The sequence below is a fragment of the Dendrobium catenatum genome, unplaced genomic scaffold (assembly GCF_001605985.2).
Source record: "Dendrobium catenatum unplaced genomic scaffold, ASM160598v2 fragScaff_scaffold_231, whole genome shotgun sequence".
NCBI lineage: Eukaryota > Viridiplantae > Streptophyta > Magnoliopsida > Asparagales > Orchidaceae > Dendrobium > Dendrobium catenatum.
Window position 1 is genome coordinate 4363163 of NW_021318693.1, and position 15604 is coordinate 4378766.

The 15604-nt window shown below is 35.6% G+C and overlaps 1 protein-coding gene across 1 annotated transcript; it reads right to left on the reverse strand.

The window, feature by feature from the left end:
* Window positions 1–3852: 3852 nt before the first annotated feature.
* LOC110097855 (protein NETWORKED 2A) lies at window positions 3853–9040 on the reverse strand. Its single transcript, XM_020824476.2, has 2 exons — window positions 8648–9040; window positions 3853–6837 (listed from the first exon to the last, which is right to left on the reverse strand). Exons 1-2 carry the CDS (start codon window positions 8739–8741, stop codon window positions 4217–4219), a joined length of 2715 nt encoding a protein of 904 aa, XP_020680135.1. The 5' UTR covers window positions 8742–9040; the 3' UTR covers window positions 3853–4216.
* Between the last annotated feature and the right edge of the window lie 6564 nt (window positions 9041–15604).

Consider the following 15604-nt stretch of genomic DNA (forward strand, 5'->3'; position numbering starts at 1 on the left):
AGAAATTTTACCTTATTTAAATGAATTATTCACATTGTCAGAGATAGTTATATAAATTTCATTATTTAAAAAAATTAATTGAAAATATTAGTACTTTTAAAACTTCATAAAGAAAAATAACTAATTAGTATACTTGATATATCATCAAAAAATTATCTTCATAGTTTTGGACATCTAAATTTTTTTTGGTAAAATTTTTGCCTAATATTTTTGAAACGCTGCTTTTCTAAAATTATAAAAAAAAATATTTAGACTTTGAAAAATAGTCTTGTATAATAATTAACTATATATATAGACACACACACATACAATTTATGATAATTTGATGGAATTCTGAGTCAATAATTTTATCTATATTGAATTGGGTCTGACTGCTACAATGTTGCCCCTGGGGCAAATCTCTGAAGTTTTGCAAATAGTTTCATTTATGTTTAATTATGGATGTGTGCATCTCATAATGAATATGAGGAGTTAAAGTGGTTATGTTATAGATCCACATAGTTATGCTACGAATATTCTAAATTTGTTGAGAGCACTAGTAGATCTGAGAGTGAGGCGTTCTGAATGGGAGGCATATGGTCTATAGTTATAAATAGGAGACATAAGGGTTGGAGTTCTATTACTCTCAGCGCTGCATTGTATATTTATTTATATTTTTTTCAGCATACTTTACAATTTGTGTAGCATACTATGCTTTGACTTAGGTAACATGCTTAGTAATCTACAAAACTTTGTAATGTTCTAACGCCACTCTATTATAAGTACGTACGTTAATAAGATTATAATAACTACTTTATTTGATGTTATTGATTTTTGCAATTATTAAAAAATAATTTGAGTAATAAAAACTACTGATGTGTTAGCTTATTCTAAATTCTACATATCATTTCAGAATAAGGCAGGGTAAAAGGGTTGGTTGAATAGCTGAGGCCAATTTTCTGGGTTGTCCGGAGCATAGTTACCTTTTAGATTTTTCTTTTAGAAATAGTCTTGACATTTTCTGCCCTATTTCTATCTATTGCCTAGGACTTTTATAACAAGAATGTGTATTATATATTTTGTGGATAAATAGAAAGAAATAAATTTTGTGGATGAGTAAATTTATGTATAGTGGAAAGAAATTTAAAGGCTTTGGTATCTATTACCTGAAAAGAAATATGTTACTTCTCCAAATAAAAGACCATGGTATGTTATATCCCGCCACTTGTCTGTCACCACCCAACACGATGTCACCTACATTTATGGGTCATATTGGGTTGGATAGTGATAGCCTATCTCTTTGAGGAGAAATTTCAGTGCATCATATGCTTAAAATCATGAGTTTAAACTCATAATATTTATCATAATAATTTAGTCGACTTTGAGATAAAATAGGTGGACTACGTTGCACCTATCTTAGTTAACTTCTAATGTTTAATGCGTACATGGGCTTCTAGATTATTACTATGTAGCATCTTCGAGCTAATTATTTTCATAGTGTGATTAATTGGATCTCAATTTAACGTGGAGTTTTCATTTCATTCACGTTGTGGTAAGTAACTTTTATTTATTTGAGGATAAACATACAAATCCTAATTAGTAGCATTATCCATGAGACTTATAATAGAGTCCTAAATATTTTGTAGGTTGCCAATTCTATATTTATTACTCATTAAATCCTATGCATATTTTAGTCTATTTTCTTCAATATCTATAATAAATTGTCAAGTAGAATAGATAATTTTATCTTGAGTTATTGTTGCTAAAATTTTTGTACATTGAATTTATTCCTATACTAGTAATTTTATTCAAGGACATTTCCTTATTTGTATATGATATATTTCATCCTGAAAAATCATGTTTTTATTATAGAATTATCATTGTTCATATCAAATAAACAATAGCCATTGATAACTTATTTATAATGTATACAATTTATATGTGTGCTTGCAATAAATGTATGTCAATATAACTCTTTTAAATAGTTAATCAGACTTACAGATCTATAGACTCATAACCCCTTCAAAAATTATTCAATTTATATCGGTTGGTTTTTACCTTTCAGGTTTTATGGTATCTTGATAAGACAAGAAGCTTCATAGGTGAAGAAGTCATGTGAATTCTCAATGAGTTTCGCGATTTACCAATGAATGTCCTGCATGAGTTGAACTAGCCGTAAGTAAAAAAAAAAACATTGTTGGTAGAAGATCCAATAGGAACATTGTAGCTCATTTTCACTACAAAAATAACAATGGACTTTGCCATTGACAACCCTAAAAAATGGAGCTAGGGTGGTTTTTTTATGATCGAAGTCTTATAACAATTACGAGGTATTTATAACAATTTTGAAGATCGAGGCTCACAACTTTGTGATGATAAGGACCTAATGGAGCTAGGGTGGTTTTGATGGGTAGATCATGTGATAAGTTAATGAAGAAATGATGTGCATGACATGAGCCAATGTGTGAAGAAATGTTCTACGCGTGAAATTAAGTTGTTGTTGATATGAAGCAAGGTGTCAATACCTCTATAGTCATAAACATGTTTTTATTTGTTCTTCGCTCATCCTTACATACTCGAGACTTCACCACTAAAACATAATCAAACACATACAGCTTACCTAATCCACTCATGCCTCTATCAAGATTTTTGAACATCAATGAACATGTTGAAGAGGCATGGTTGTATCACTCTAGGTTTCTCCTTATTTGGTCATGACATAGAGAAGCCAATAAACTCTTTTACCAAAAAAAAAAAATTGACAAAAATTTATCATTTTTATTTTGATAAAAAAGTAAATTTTATTACTTTAAACTTATGAAATCAAATGTCATGAACCTTATAACTTAACTTTTTCCATGATAAAATATTGCACATTAAACTAGATCCTTTTAATCTATTTGATTTTGAAGTTAATTATTGAGGTTAGTTAAACATGTATAATTAAACAAATTGAAATATTAAACTATAACTAATAGCATAAAATCAATCAACTTCAATGTTTGTGTGATGTCCTAAAATTTAAAGGCATAATCTTACTAAGGCGCCAATAAACTTTCTTCTAAGGTTCAAAATATCTTGATAAAAAAAAGGCATAGAGAAATACTAAATTCTTCTTGTTGATAAGACTAAAGAGGAGTTGAAGGTAAACTTGAATTAAGGATGTCAACCTTCAAGTCTAAAGGTTTTTATTTGAGTAGATCTAAAATCAAATATATGAAGTAAAATTTTAGTAGTAATAGATCTAGTATGGGGATTGTGACTTTGGGCTATCAAGTCATTAATAAGAGTACACGTTTTAGATATTTTGAATTTTTTGTTCAAAGTGACGGTGAAATGTATAGGGATATTATTAGTAGAATTCAAGTTGGATGGTTGAAGTGAATGAATGCATCAGGCTTGTTCTGTGATAAGACCTACAACGCTTTATGGTTTGGTCGCATAAAACAGCAGACTTCTGATGACCCAGTTATGAGAGTAGATCTACTATATTTGATTTATGTTAAAAAAGATAGTGATGTATCTAAAAAGACTTGGTTAGAAAATATTAAAACCAACCTTTCTATATTAGATTAAAATGAGAATTTAACTCTTAACAAGACACAACATATAAAAAAAATGATTCATGTAGCCGAACCCACGTAGTGGATAAAGGCTTGACGTTGTTGTTGAAGAGCAAAAGCTTCCTACTTCTTTAGATTACAACCAGCCTAATAAATTCTTAGATGATAAAATCATAAAATCAAACATATGATTGGTATTACCATAAACAAGACCTCATATGAAGAGCAAGATTGCGTGAGTATTCCTAAGATCAGCACAGAAATCCTATAATGAACTCCTAAAAAAAATTCCTTGGAAAAATTCTCAGCGCTCTTAATTCCACATAACTTTTATGTTCAGTAGGTCGCTATTGTTGACAGAAACATATATAGAAAAAAAATGAAAATCTATGAAGTTTTAAGAGGAATTCTCTCTGCCTTCTGGCACCAATTTATTTGGATTGTAGCTGTACCCTAGAGTCCTTTTGAACAAAAGATGATGACAACAACAGTATTCTTATAGTTTAACTACACTAAAACTTACCAATTCTTACAAATCCTTTAGATTCACACAACAAGCAGCTTGGAAAGCAAGCCCTCCACTGTTAATTTTCACCTTCAACTTCTCCAGTATAAAATATGCCAAATCAGCTTACAATGTAACTGGACCACTAGCACCAGCACATCTCTGCTCATCATAAAGAAAACCCAGACTTCCTTTGGCTGTGATGCTTGTGCATTGGTGGGGTAATGCATGAGAATATGTAAGGCTTCTTTCGTCTCTGCCCGAATAAGAAAGTTCTGAGTGGAACCTTAGACCTTGTAGAACAGTGTCTGAAGTTTTGGTATTGTTGATACCCATTTGAAACTGAGAGATCGAAGCTCTCCCTCAGCTTGGAGAGAGACTTGGCAACCTGAGACTGAAGAGCCTTCACATGGTCCAGACCGGTTTGCAACTCCATTGCAACTTTGTTGTTCTCTTGTTGCATGTTGAGCAGTTCACCCTGGAACTTTGCTGCTTGGTATGGTGTGATCTTGGAATGCTCTCCCTCGGTATCGATTGAGGCTTTGGAAATCTCTTCCTGGATGTTGCAGAGGGATGTAAACCGGTATTGAAGCTCTCCCTTCAGCAAGTCGTTTTGTTCTAACCAAACTTGGAGCTCTGTATGGAGCTCCCTTAGCTTCTTATCGAGTGGCCAGGTGTCCTGTTTTGATGAATGCTTTGGGGATGCAGGAGCTGATCCACCTTCCTTGGGATCCTTCGTCTTATCCAGGCCAGCAGCTTCCAACTCCTTGAATGATGCTGCAAACTTCTGTATTTGATGATATGAGGTGCTGAATCTTAGCCAGAAGTTGAGGTTCTCATCTAGAAGAGTGTCTAGTTCAGCTCTGAACTTTTCCTCAATCGGTGAAGTTGAGTGCTGCTGATCTAAATGGCATAATTTGATCTGCTCTTCAGCTTCAATGATCTCGATAGGAGATTCTGGTTTTACTGCGAGCATTTCAATGGAGCTTCCATGCTCTTCTATGTTCTGTATATGAGTTTCTTTATAAGTGCTTGTTGCACCCTTGGAAGAAGTGTGATAGAGCAATTTACTCCTCAAAACTCTGATCTCTTGGTCCTTGACAGCATTCACACTCTTCAGCTCCTGAATCTGAGCCATCATCTCAAAATGGTTCTCTTGGTTCTTCTTCTCCATCTCGGCTAGTTTTTTCTTTGTGTCTTTGTAGTTGTGGAGAATTGATGAATATCCACACAGCAGCAATTTCTCTCTGCCTTCTGGCCCACTATTCAATAGATGCTGCAAGTCTGGAATATTATCATTGTCATCAGGCTCCAAATCCTTCAATAAAGATGAAAACATTGCACTGAGATGTTCTCCCTTTACCATCGATGAACTATTAAACAACTCAGTCTGATCCTTTGTATCTTCAGCGTTGGGCTCAATCTGATGCTTCACAAGAACCTCATTCTCCTCAGCTGTTGCATCACTTCTCTCATTTTTGACATCCTCTTTTATTTCTTTGTCCTGCTCCAAGTTTTCAATATTTGAAGAAGCTAAACTTCTATCCTTCTCCTTAGGGCTAGTAGATTGAAGTTTTTCTGATATATCATTAAGACTATTGCAGGCCTCTATAAAATGAGTTTGAAAGATCCCTTTCTCATGATGCACGATTTTCTCAAGATCCTGAACTCCATGCAACTCATCTTCTGCCTGCCTCAGCCTCACATTTGAGCTGTTTGAGTCAATTATCAAATTAACTTTATCTTCTTCCAGGCATCGGAGGTGCTTCTCAAGCATGTCAGTCTCTGACCTTAGTGTGTGTATTTGCGCTGTTTGCGATGAGACTGCTACCTCCAAACTAATGACTTTCTCCACAAGTTCATCAATTTTCTCAGCAAGGTTCACAACTGAAGTGTCAGAGTCCATCTGGAAGTGCTGTTTCACCCGTGCACATACAGAGAACAGGTCTAGCCGCTCATTTTTTAGGATAAAATCTTCTCCCTCTTCATTACTTCTTTCTTGGTTAAAGGTTTCCTCTATTTCTGGCGAGCATTTTTCACCCTTGAGAAACTTCAGCCTGTCTTTGACTTCCCTGATTCTTTTATATTCTATCTCTGCCTCTTCACCTGATTTCTTCTGTTGCTTCTGTAAGCTGACTAGGCTTTCTTCGCATGATTTGATTGCTGTGGCTGCCATCAAGGCCCTGGCTTCATTATCTTCAATGATAGAACTTGCACTGTACTCATCCTGAAAGGTGCAGACCTCGTCTTGTAAATCAGATATCTTGCTCTCAATCTCCCAGAACTTTGCAAGGCTACTTTCATAGGAACTCTTGACAAATTCTTTCTCAGTCTGGAGAACAAGGATTTCTTTCTGAAGCTTGTCTATTTCATTTTGCGCATTCTCCTTGGTGATATGAGAACAAACTTTCTTATGGTGCTTCTTTAAGGCAGTCAACGCATCTCTGCTTTTGTTTCTGAAATTGATCTGTGGCACCTCCCCGGGTAGGAGCTTGCGAAACTTACTGATATCTACGCCTGTGAAAGCCGTTGGGGAACCATCTTCATCGTCATCTTGCATTGCAAACTGGACTTGATCAGGGAAAGCTGACGCAATGGTGTGGTTGGCCTTATGCAGTTCTCCAGATATGTGATCATATCGGTCGGCCAAAGCTTTATAAGCCTTGTAAGTCTCTTCAACAAATTTTATTAGTTCTGGTCTCCTCTGGTAGTACATCTCTGCCTTTTTAGCGAAGGAGTCAGCATCCACTTCTATAAGCATGATCATGGCTTTCACCTTCTCCTCCATTTCTGCAAACATACAGGAGCCAAACTCTTCTTTACTATAAAATTGTGATAGATAAGTGAAAACTAGGAGGTTCCACAAGGGGGAAGGAGAGTGGGGGGGTTGGAACCCACTTAGATCAATTCTAAGCTTAGGTGACTTGCCCAAAATATTTTTCAAATCAATATTAATAGTATACACGCACCCAAATTAATTCTATGTTAGTTTTGTATTCTTTATATATATTTGATAGAAGTTCAAAGTTTTTGTTAAAAAATTTTTTTGTTGTTTAATTTTGAGTTTTTTTGATCTGTTTCAAATTCGATTGAATAATATTAAGCAAATTATGCAGTAAAATTTTAAGTTGGACTAATTTTGCGTTGCCTCTAAATTGGTTTATTTCAGTAATTGTTAGCTCGGCTTAAATTTAAATTTAAATTCAAGTCAATTTTGATTCAAATGAAATTTGAAAGATTTGGAGTTTGCTTTAAGCCCGAGTCGCTCGAACTCATCTTGGATGCAATAAAAAGTTTCTGACTCCACCACTTTAGAGTAATTGCAATTCAGATTGAGAACAGATAAATAATTATGCTCAAGGAAATCAAAACATGCATGCATCTCATTGATCTCAAATAGAACAACTGAAAGAAAAGCATTCAAAATTATTGCTATGAATGATAATGAGAGAAATAATTTTAACAAGCATAAAATACAAGCCAGAAAGTTGTTATCGTAGACATTTGAATTATAGCACACATCTTTAGGAAGAAATACAACAGATACCCAAATACATAAGAAGTTTAGTCTAAAAATAAATAAATGTCCCAAAACATAGCGATCACACCATGCCTTTTTAGCATGTCAGAAAATAAAAAATTAACAAAAGAGGACGAAAAAGAAAATTTTTCATTCTATATGGCAATTAATTATCTCATTGAAAAAAAAAATATGTACATAGACAACAAAACAAGCATCTTCTTGACATTTAATCATTTACTATAGTTAGTATTAATCAACCTATTTACAAGAATGTTTGTTTTCCTGAAAAAAAAATGTAGAGTAAAATAATATACAATATAAAATGAATGTAATATATTTGAAATATTTGAAGCTGTTTAGATGAGTTTAAAATAAATAGTGTAAATATCAATAATGATGGTGTGGCTGGTGGACACCAACTAGCAGTGGCAGTGGATGGCAGCCGACGGCTAATGGTGGCAAATGGCAATAGTAGAATTATCTTGCTGTGTATTTTGAAATTTGGCATAAAATAGACGAATTTAGAATACATAAAAAATGAACTACAATGTGAAAAAGGATTCATGTAGCCGACCCCACGTAGTGGGATAAAGGCTTGATGTTGTTGTTGTTGTTGTTGTTAATGTGAAAAAGGGATTTATCAAAATTTTACAGTGTTATTTTTTCATCAAATCAAGCACCAAATTTTCAAATAATCCTACATTTAGAATAAATTGCAATACTTTTTTAGCAAACCAAAATGCCCCTACATAATTTGGCACAATGAATTATTGGAAAAATCTAATACATAGGATAAAGTTGCATTTTGAATACCAAACGTGAATAAATGGCAATGCCAATGAATGTCGCCAAACTCAATGATCAAACAATAATTTAATAGAGCACACAAAAACCCCATTGGACCGAATTTATAAGCAATTAGTCTCAGTGCCATGTCTTAGCAAGTTAAATGAATTAGCTATCAATAAACATTTGCAATAAACATGACGTCTCCATCCGCAAATCCGACAAGAAGCATAAAAAATGCAGAAACTAATTTAACAAGAAAAAAAAATAAAAAATGGAAGAAAAGATGACCTTGGAGGTTGCTGTCAAGCCACTTAGATTGCTTGGTCCGGATGTTACTCGCCCACCACCAAGAGTAAGCGTTGCTTGCTGCTCGCTGCAGCATTTCTCCCTCCCCTCTCTCTATCTCTCTTTCTCTCTTCTCCAGCTCTGCAGACTTCAATGTGGCGCAAAGCACGAAGGATCGTATGGAAAAAATCGAATGAGGAGAAGGGAGAGAAGGAGAAGAGGAAGAAGATAAAATAGAGAGGAATAGGTTTGCTTGTCTGGGCAAGGAAAATGTGAGGCATGGAGGGAGACAAACAGATGTCCTCGGCTTCTCCGGGACGGAAGGGGGAACCTGAGGCGGAGCGGTTGATGCGGAGATAGCCGGTCCAGTTGTGCCCTAAATGAACCCGGTCCAGCCGAAGAAAAGAGTGGCAGAGGACAGAAGGCATCAAAAATTGTTTCAATGAGTTGGCAACAAAAGTATTTGTTTAAATCCATACTAAACTACATACAAAATCAACCTCCTAAAAATCAACCCAAATCTAGGAATTTTCATTGCGTACTCCCATCTGACGTAGATATACGTCCTCCCAGAGCTAAATTCGCGCTAAAAACCGAGAAATACCGAGCAAATACCGAGCAATACCGAGCAATAACGAGGAATATCATCATGTGAAGACCAATACCGAGTTATACCGAGCTATACCGAGCAATACCGAGCAATACAAAAAAATACCTAGTTTTTCCTAGAAAGAACTCGGTATTTTTTTGTATTACTCGGTAATGCTCGGTACAGCTCGGTATTGGTCTTCACATAATGATATTCCTCGTTATTATCAAATAATACCTAGCAATACAGAGCAAAAACCGGGTTTTTTGGCGGTGGGAGGACGTATCTCTACGTCAGGTGGGAGGACGCAATAAAAGGGGTGTCAATTTGGGTTAACGGATCGGGTTCTGATCGAATTCGATTTGAACCAGTCATAACGGGTCAGCTCAAACCGACTCATTTTTTCAAACAGTTTAGCTTTCCCAACCCGCGAACAAGATATAGAGATCGAGAATTGGGTGTGGTTCCAGCGAGGGCGAGGTCGCGAGAGTTAAGCGAGCTTGCGACGTGTCAGGGTGTGCATGCGAGGCTTCAAGCTATCTTGCTCCCGGTTCGACGCGAGATGGCGAGACCAGCGACTGGGCCGAGCCCCGACTAGGAGTGGGCAACACGGATGCGGCTTCTACTACACTAGGTGGGGCGACCAGTGCGGCTCCACGTTTCAACCGTTTGACGCGAGGGCTAGGGCAAGGCTGCGACTATGCGAGTTGGCACTTGGTAGCCGGGTCAATTTCGGGTTACCGAGTTGATTCATACCCGACCCATTTTTTAAACAGTAAGAAAATTGAAACTCGAATCCGACCCGTTAGTTAAACTGGTCAATCCTAACCCAGATTTTTCAGGCGTATTCGATTGGTTCTTAAAGAATTGTCGAGTCATGTCAATAATTGACATCCCTACCCAAATCCCATAATCTCTTATTATATCCTCAAATAATATTAGTTCATAACATAAACATTATAGCTTTCCTTAATTCTCTATCAAAGTCTCTTTTTTGTTCTCTAAGACTTTCTTAATTATGTTCAAATTATATGATCATCTTAAATTAACATTTAGTCTGTATCATGCTATAAGACTTGAATTCTGATCGTTTTTAATGAAATTTTTTTAAAGAAATAATATCCTAGCCAAAAAAAAAATCAAAATAATCTTTAAAATCTTTAAATCTACTTTAAAATAAGGATAATATATAAATAATTAATATTATATATCTAATAGACAATTTAAATATTTAAAATATATCATAATTAAAAATTTGATCAAGAGTATCACTTAGAATTTGAATTACATTTATGCCATTGTGAGGGATTCAGAACTAGAGTTCCAAACGAATCGAGTCGAGCCGAGCTTCTACATGTTCGAATTCAAACTCATTTGGCAAAACCCTATTCAAGCTCGGCTCAATTAGAGCCGAGCTTTTTTGAACCGTGCTCGAGCTTATTTGACAAAATCCTGTTTGAGCTCGGCTCTAGCTCATGTTTGTGTTTGATTCATTTTTAAGCTTGTTGAGCTTATTAATGACCGGCCTGTTAACCGCTCATTTAATAAAACAATTCAACTTAACCGAGCCTTCAACAAAATAGGACACTTTAATCCAGCGCATCTCGTTAAACACCAGGAACAAAGCAAACACTCACAGCGGAGGGAAAAATTATTACATTCTGTGTCCGAATTCGTCCGGATATCAATCCAGACGGGTCACGTCATCCAAATACACTGGATCCAGTGTATTTAGATGGCGTGACGCGTCTAAATTAAATATCCAAACATCCTGTCACGTAATAATTCGCCCAGGAGACAGATGTGCTCTAAACTACAAATGCTCCACTTTTTACTTTTTATTTTTTAAGTTTTGCATAATCAAGCTTCTTAACGAGCTTGTTCATGAGTTTTAAATGTTAGTGTTCGTGAATATAAATGAACCGAACAATAAGCTATTTGTTGTGTCTAGGAATATTTGCGACGGTAGAGAAATATATAGTTTAACGTCTTAGCATTATACAAAGATCTAGCACACAAGCAGATGAAAAAGATAGTGTAACGCTCATAAGAGACACCAGAGTATTTACATGGAAACTCCTGAAAAGGGGGAAAACCACGAGGCTTGTCCCTATTTGAATAAATCCACTAGTATTTGCAGTCGATTACAAATAAGACCCTTCCTTGGGAAAAAGCCTTGGCTTGAATTCACAAATGTACATCATTTAGAGCGCATTATATGGTGGAAGTTACATTAATCAACATAGACATGTTTGTTTAGTCGGCAGGACCATAGTCGATAGGATAAAAGTCAGGAAGATCGTAGTAGGCGACGGAGGTCGGAAGGATTGTAGTCGGTAAGAGACATGGGTCAGAAAGACCGTTGTCTGACGAGGGAGGTCGGAAGGACCATAGTTGGCAAAGGACTAGATTAGAAAGATCATTGTCTGATGATGGAGGTCAGAATGACCGTAATAGGAAACGAAGATCGGAAGGACTGAAGTCGGTAGGAGACTGGGGCCAGAAAGACCGTTGTCTGGCAAGGGAGGTCGGAAGGATTGTACTTGGTAGCCCGGTGGAAGACCAATAATGGTTGGTTGCGATAGGAGGTCCAACGGCGGTCGGCAGTTAGGCGGTGGTCCAACGAAGGTTGGGCTAAAGTCCGACGGCGGTCATTGGCCAGGTGATGGTCTGACAAAGGTCGAGTTAAAGTCTGACGGCAGTCGGCTGCCGGGCAGAAGTCCGGTGACGGTCAGCATCAGGGTGGAAGTCCGGCGGCGGTCGACGGCCAGGCAGAAGTCCGATAGCGGCTTTGCGATGGTCTGACGATGGTTGGGTTGAAGTCCTGCGGCAGTCATCAACAAGGCGAAGGTCCGACGGCGATCGGCGACCGAGCGGTGGTCTGACGATGGTCGAGCTGAAGTCCGACGACAGTCATCGGTCGGGCGAAGGAGGTGCTATAGCTCTTGAAGCTTCAAAGCTCTCTCCAATCTCTAGCTCAAAAGTCCCCTTCATGTAGAGAGTGGTGATCTATTTATAGATTTTCATGAGTGACACACCCCGTAAATTTAGAGAAGATTCGGGGCAGGTTCGAAGTGCTCCATCGAATGGCTTGTATTGATTCCCCCGATCGTAGAGTTTTTCAACAGTTTAAGTGCCTTAACGATGTCAGAATTCAGAGATCTTAGACTCATTGGATTTGTCTCACTGAGCCGCTCGATTTGACTATAAGCATGCCATATTTGGATATCATTTTTTCGTCCAAATAATACTTTGACCCTTTCAAATGTGGTCCATGCCCTCGATTCGGACTCATTTGGGCTTGGGTTGGACCAATTTTGGTGTTGTTTGGTTCGTCTCTTTGAGATATTCAGTTTGACTTTAAGTTTACTGAAATTGGAATTAAGATAATCTCGAATTTAATTTTGAAAGTTCCCAACTTAAAAATGCCTCGAGATTTATGCTCGATCAAAATAATTTTCGATAACGTATCATTGTTCAAGCTCGTTTATCCAACGAACATAAACGAGCTCTTATCGAGCCGAGTCACAAGCAACTCGTCGAACGCTCAGTTCATTTGCAGCCCTATTCAGAACAATAAAATACCATCCACAAAATAGAATATTTACATTTATACCAACTTCCATTAATAATTAAGAAAATGTACATAGATACAATGAAATTGGCTTACCAAATCATTTAAAAAAAATTAAATGAATAAATTACATATGCAGCTTAACAACCACTTTCTCACAAGAGTTTTTCATGAAGGTAAATCTGAGACCGATGCGCACAAGATTTTGTCAGAAACCTACACAGCAGTCCAACAAAGTGCCTGCGAAACACTGCTAAAAAATACAGCTCTAGACAGCTATATTTTTCATAAATAAGTTTAATCAAACACAGCGAAAACAGAGATACACAGCTGTAGGGGAAATTTGTATATATAACTAAGATTTTCAGACATCGAATGTAATTATTTTGGCAAGCAAAGGCTTCATTTGAAATGGCTTTCTTACTTCAATATAATTTGAAGATTTTGGGCGGAGCCTATACCATTGAAAAAGACAAAAAATTACAAATCTAAAACCTAAAAAACTCAAAGAAAAAAAAATTACAAGTACTATCAAAGTTGTATCAAAAGGAAGAGGGAAGAAATCTCTATATCAAAAATTGTATGAAACCAAGTATTTGGTTACCAGGCACCCTGAGCAATGAATGTTTCAACCGAAGTATGAGAGGGTAAGGGCGGCTGCATAAGGTCAGATATCGCTTGTTTGTTACACCAAGGGCCCCAAAACATAGAAAACTTACAGCCCTTAGAAGAGACATTAAAGTAAAAGTTATCTTTAGTATTGCTAGAAATATGGCATATAAATTTTCAAATTTTAGATGCTTTAAGGGTCGGCGGTTTCCAGGGAAAGGAAAATTTAACCCTTAACCAATCAGCAAGCAATGAATCTGTAGTGAGCATACGTCAAATGAAAGAGCAACCAAATCCATGGTATAAAGACTGAATCGAAGGGATACCCAGAATGCCTAAATGCTTAGGACGGCAGGTATTTTTCCAAGCAATCAGATGTAGTTTTTTCTCACTAGTAGTGGATCCCCTAATCTAATAGGCCAAAGTGAATAGTTTTTCAATAGCAGAAAAATTTTAATTCAACAAATTTTTGTACTAAAAAGTTGCTCCCAAACAAAGCCTAAATTACTTTGCAGACACATGAAATATGCTCATTAAAATCATTAATTAGCTGCTGCAAGGCCTTAGTACTATTGCTATTTAAACAATAGTAGGATAATTTAAATATTTCCATGTACAGTCAAAGAAAAGTAGAACAACAACAACAACATCATCATCAAGCCTTTATCCCACTACGTGGGGGCGGTTACATGAATCTATTTCTACATTGTATCATGTTATGAGTCAAATTCTTATTTAAATCTAATAGAAAAAAGTCACATCTAATATTTTTTTAACGGGGGTCTTTTTAGGTCTACCTCAACCTTTCTTAACATAAACAAAATCTAATACATCTACTCTCCTAAATGCATCATCGGAAGGCTGATGTTTAAAAATAAAAGTAGAAAAAAAGCTTGCTAAATTGTACTAAATGAGACAATGGAATATTCCTCAAGGGAAAAGTTTCTGAACGAGTAAAGGAAAGCTAGAGAGCATATATCATAGAATAACATGCCTGCAAGGTCTTGGATGAAATAAGGTTCCCAGAACTTTGATTTAAGAAAAATACATAAAATCCTTAACAAATAGATCTTGTTGCCAAATAATTAGGAATGGACATATCCAGTGTCTACAATAACCATTCAAACAATATTATGGTCTTCAGAATTTAATGTCAAAACTTTCTGGAATTTCTAATTTATAAGAGTTTTCCTAATACAATGTATGATATTAATTAAATGGTTCTATCTTTCTTGTATTAGACAGATGCCTTAGAAAATACTTCAGGACTAATGTGTCATTAACTTATCACCTGATTTAAACTTGACATATCTCTTGTTCACATCGACAAGTAATTTTGGATGTAATAATTAATAGTCAATATCTTGTGAATGTGTTTATCTAAACCATGTAAATGATAAATATGATATGAAGCGGATAATGAATATATAAAAACACTAATATGCATCAAGAAGCAAAAATTAAATAAAAATCAATTTGATCATTCAGCACTAATATGACGAGAAGTTTGGCTCTAATACTAAATTGATGTAGAATATTTTATCATCTAAAGTTTCTAATGCAATAAAATGATGCAAATGATGAAAATCAAACAAAATAAATTAATATATTTGGGTTTCACAATTAAAAAAACCACCCATTAAATATAAAGCCCGTTTTCTTTTAATGTAAACCGAAATATAAGCATTTACACCAAATAATAATTTAATGAACGATTAAAAAAAGGAAATTAGCTATAAATTGAAAATCACCAAAACTCTGCAATTCCTTTGGAATTAAAACTGCAACTGAAAACCCAATTGTAATATATTTGACAAAAAAAATAAAAATTACTCACAAGACCACTAATGAATCAAGTATAAAGAAAACAATGAAAGATATCAGTAATCCACTTTTTTCCTTCAACGAGAGCCTGTTCTGAAGCAATTTAGAAAAAATACTCTTTTGATTTATAGCAAATATGAAGAAGCAGTTTTTCTAACTAATTATGCAAGACTACAAATATTCGCTACCATTAACATACCATTTTCTATATTTCTTTTGGGTTAAAATGTCCCACAAGAACTACAGCACACTAGTTTGGATAGCTTCTGAAAATAAATTGAATTTGAATGTCACTTGCAAAGTTTTTTTCTTTTTAGTTTTTTTCAATTTATTTCCACCATAGGAACGCTAGTTATACTTCATC

Coding starts and splice junctions, on each gene's coding strand:
- LOC110097855 (XM_020824476.2), bottom strand. CDS start 8,741: ATGCTGCAGCGAGCAGCAAGCAACGCTTACTCTTGGTGGTGGGCGAGT. Junction 6,838..8,647: donor GCTTGACAGCAACCTCCAAG/GTCATCTTTTCT, acceptor GTATGTTTGCAG/AAATGGAGGAGAAGGTGAAA.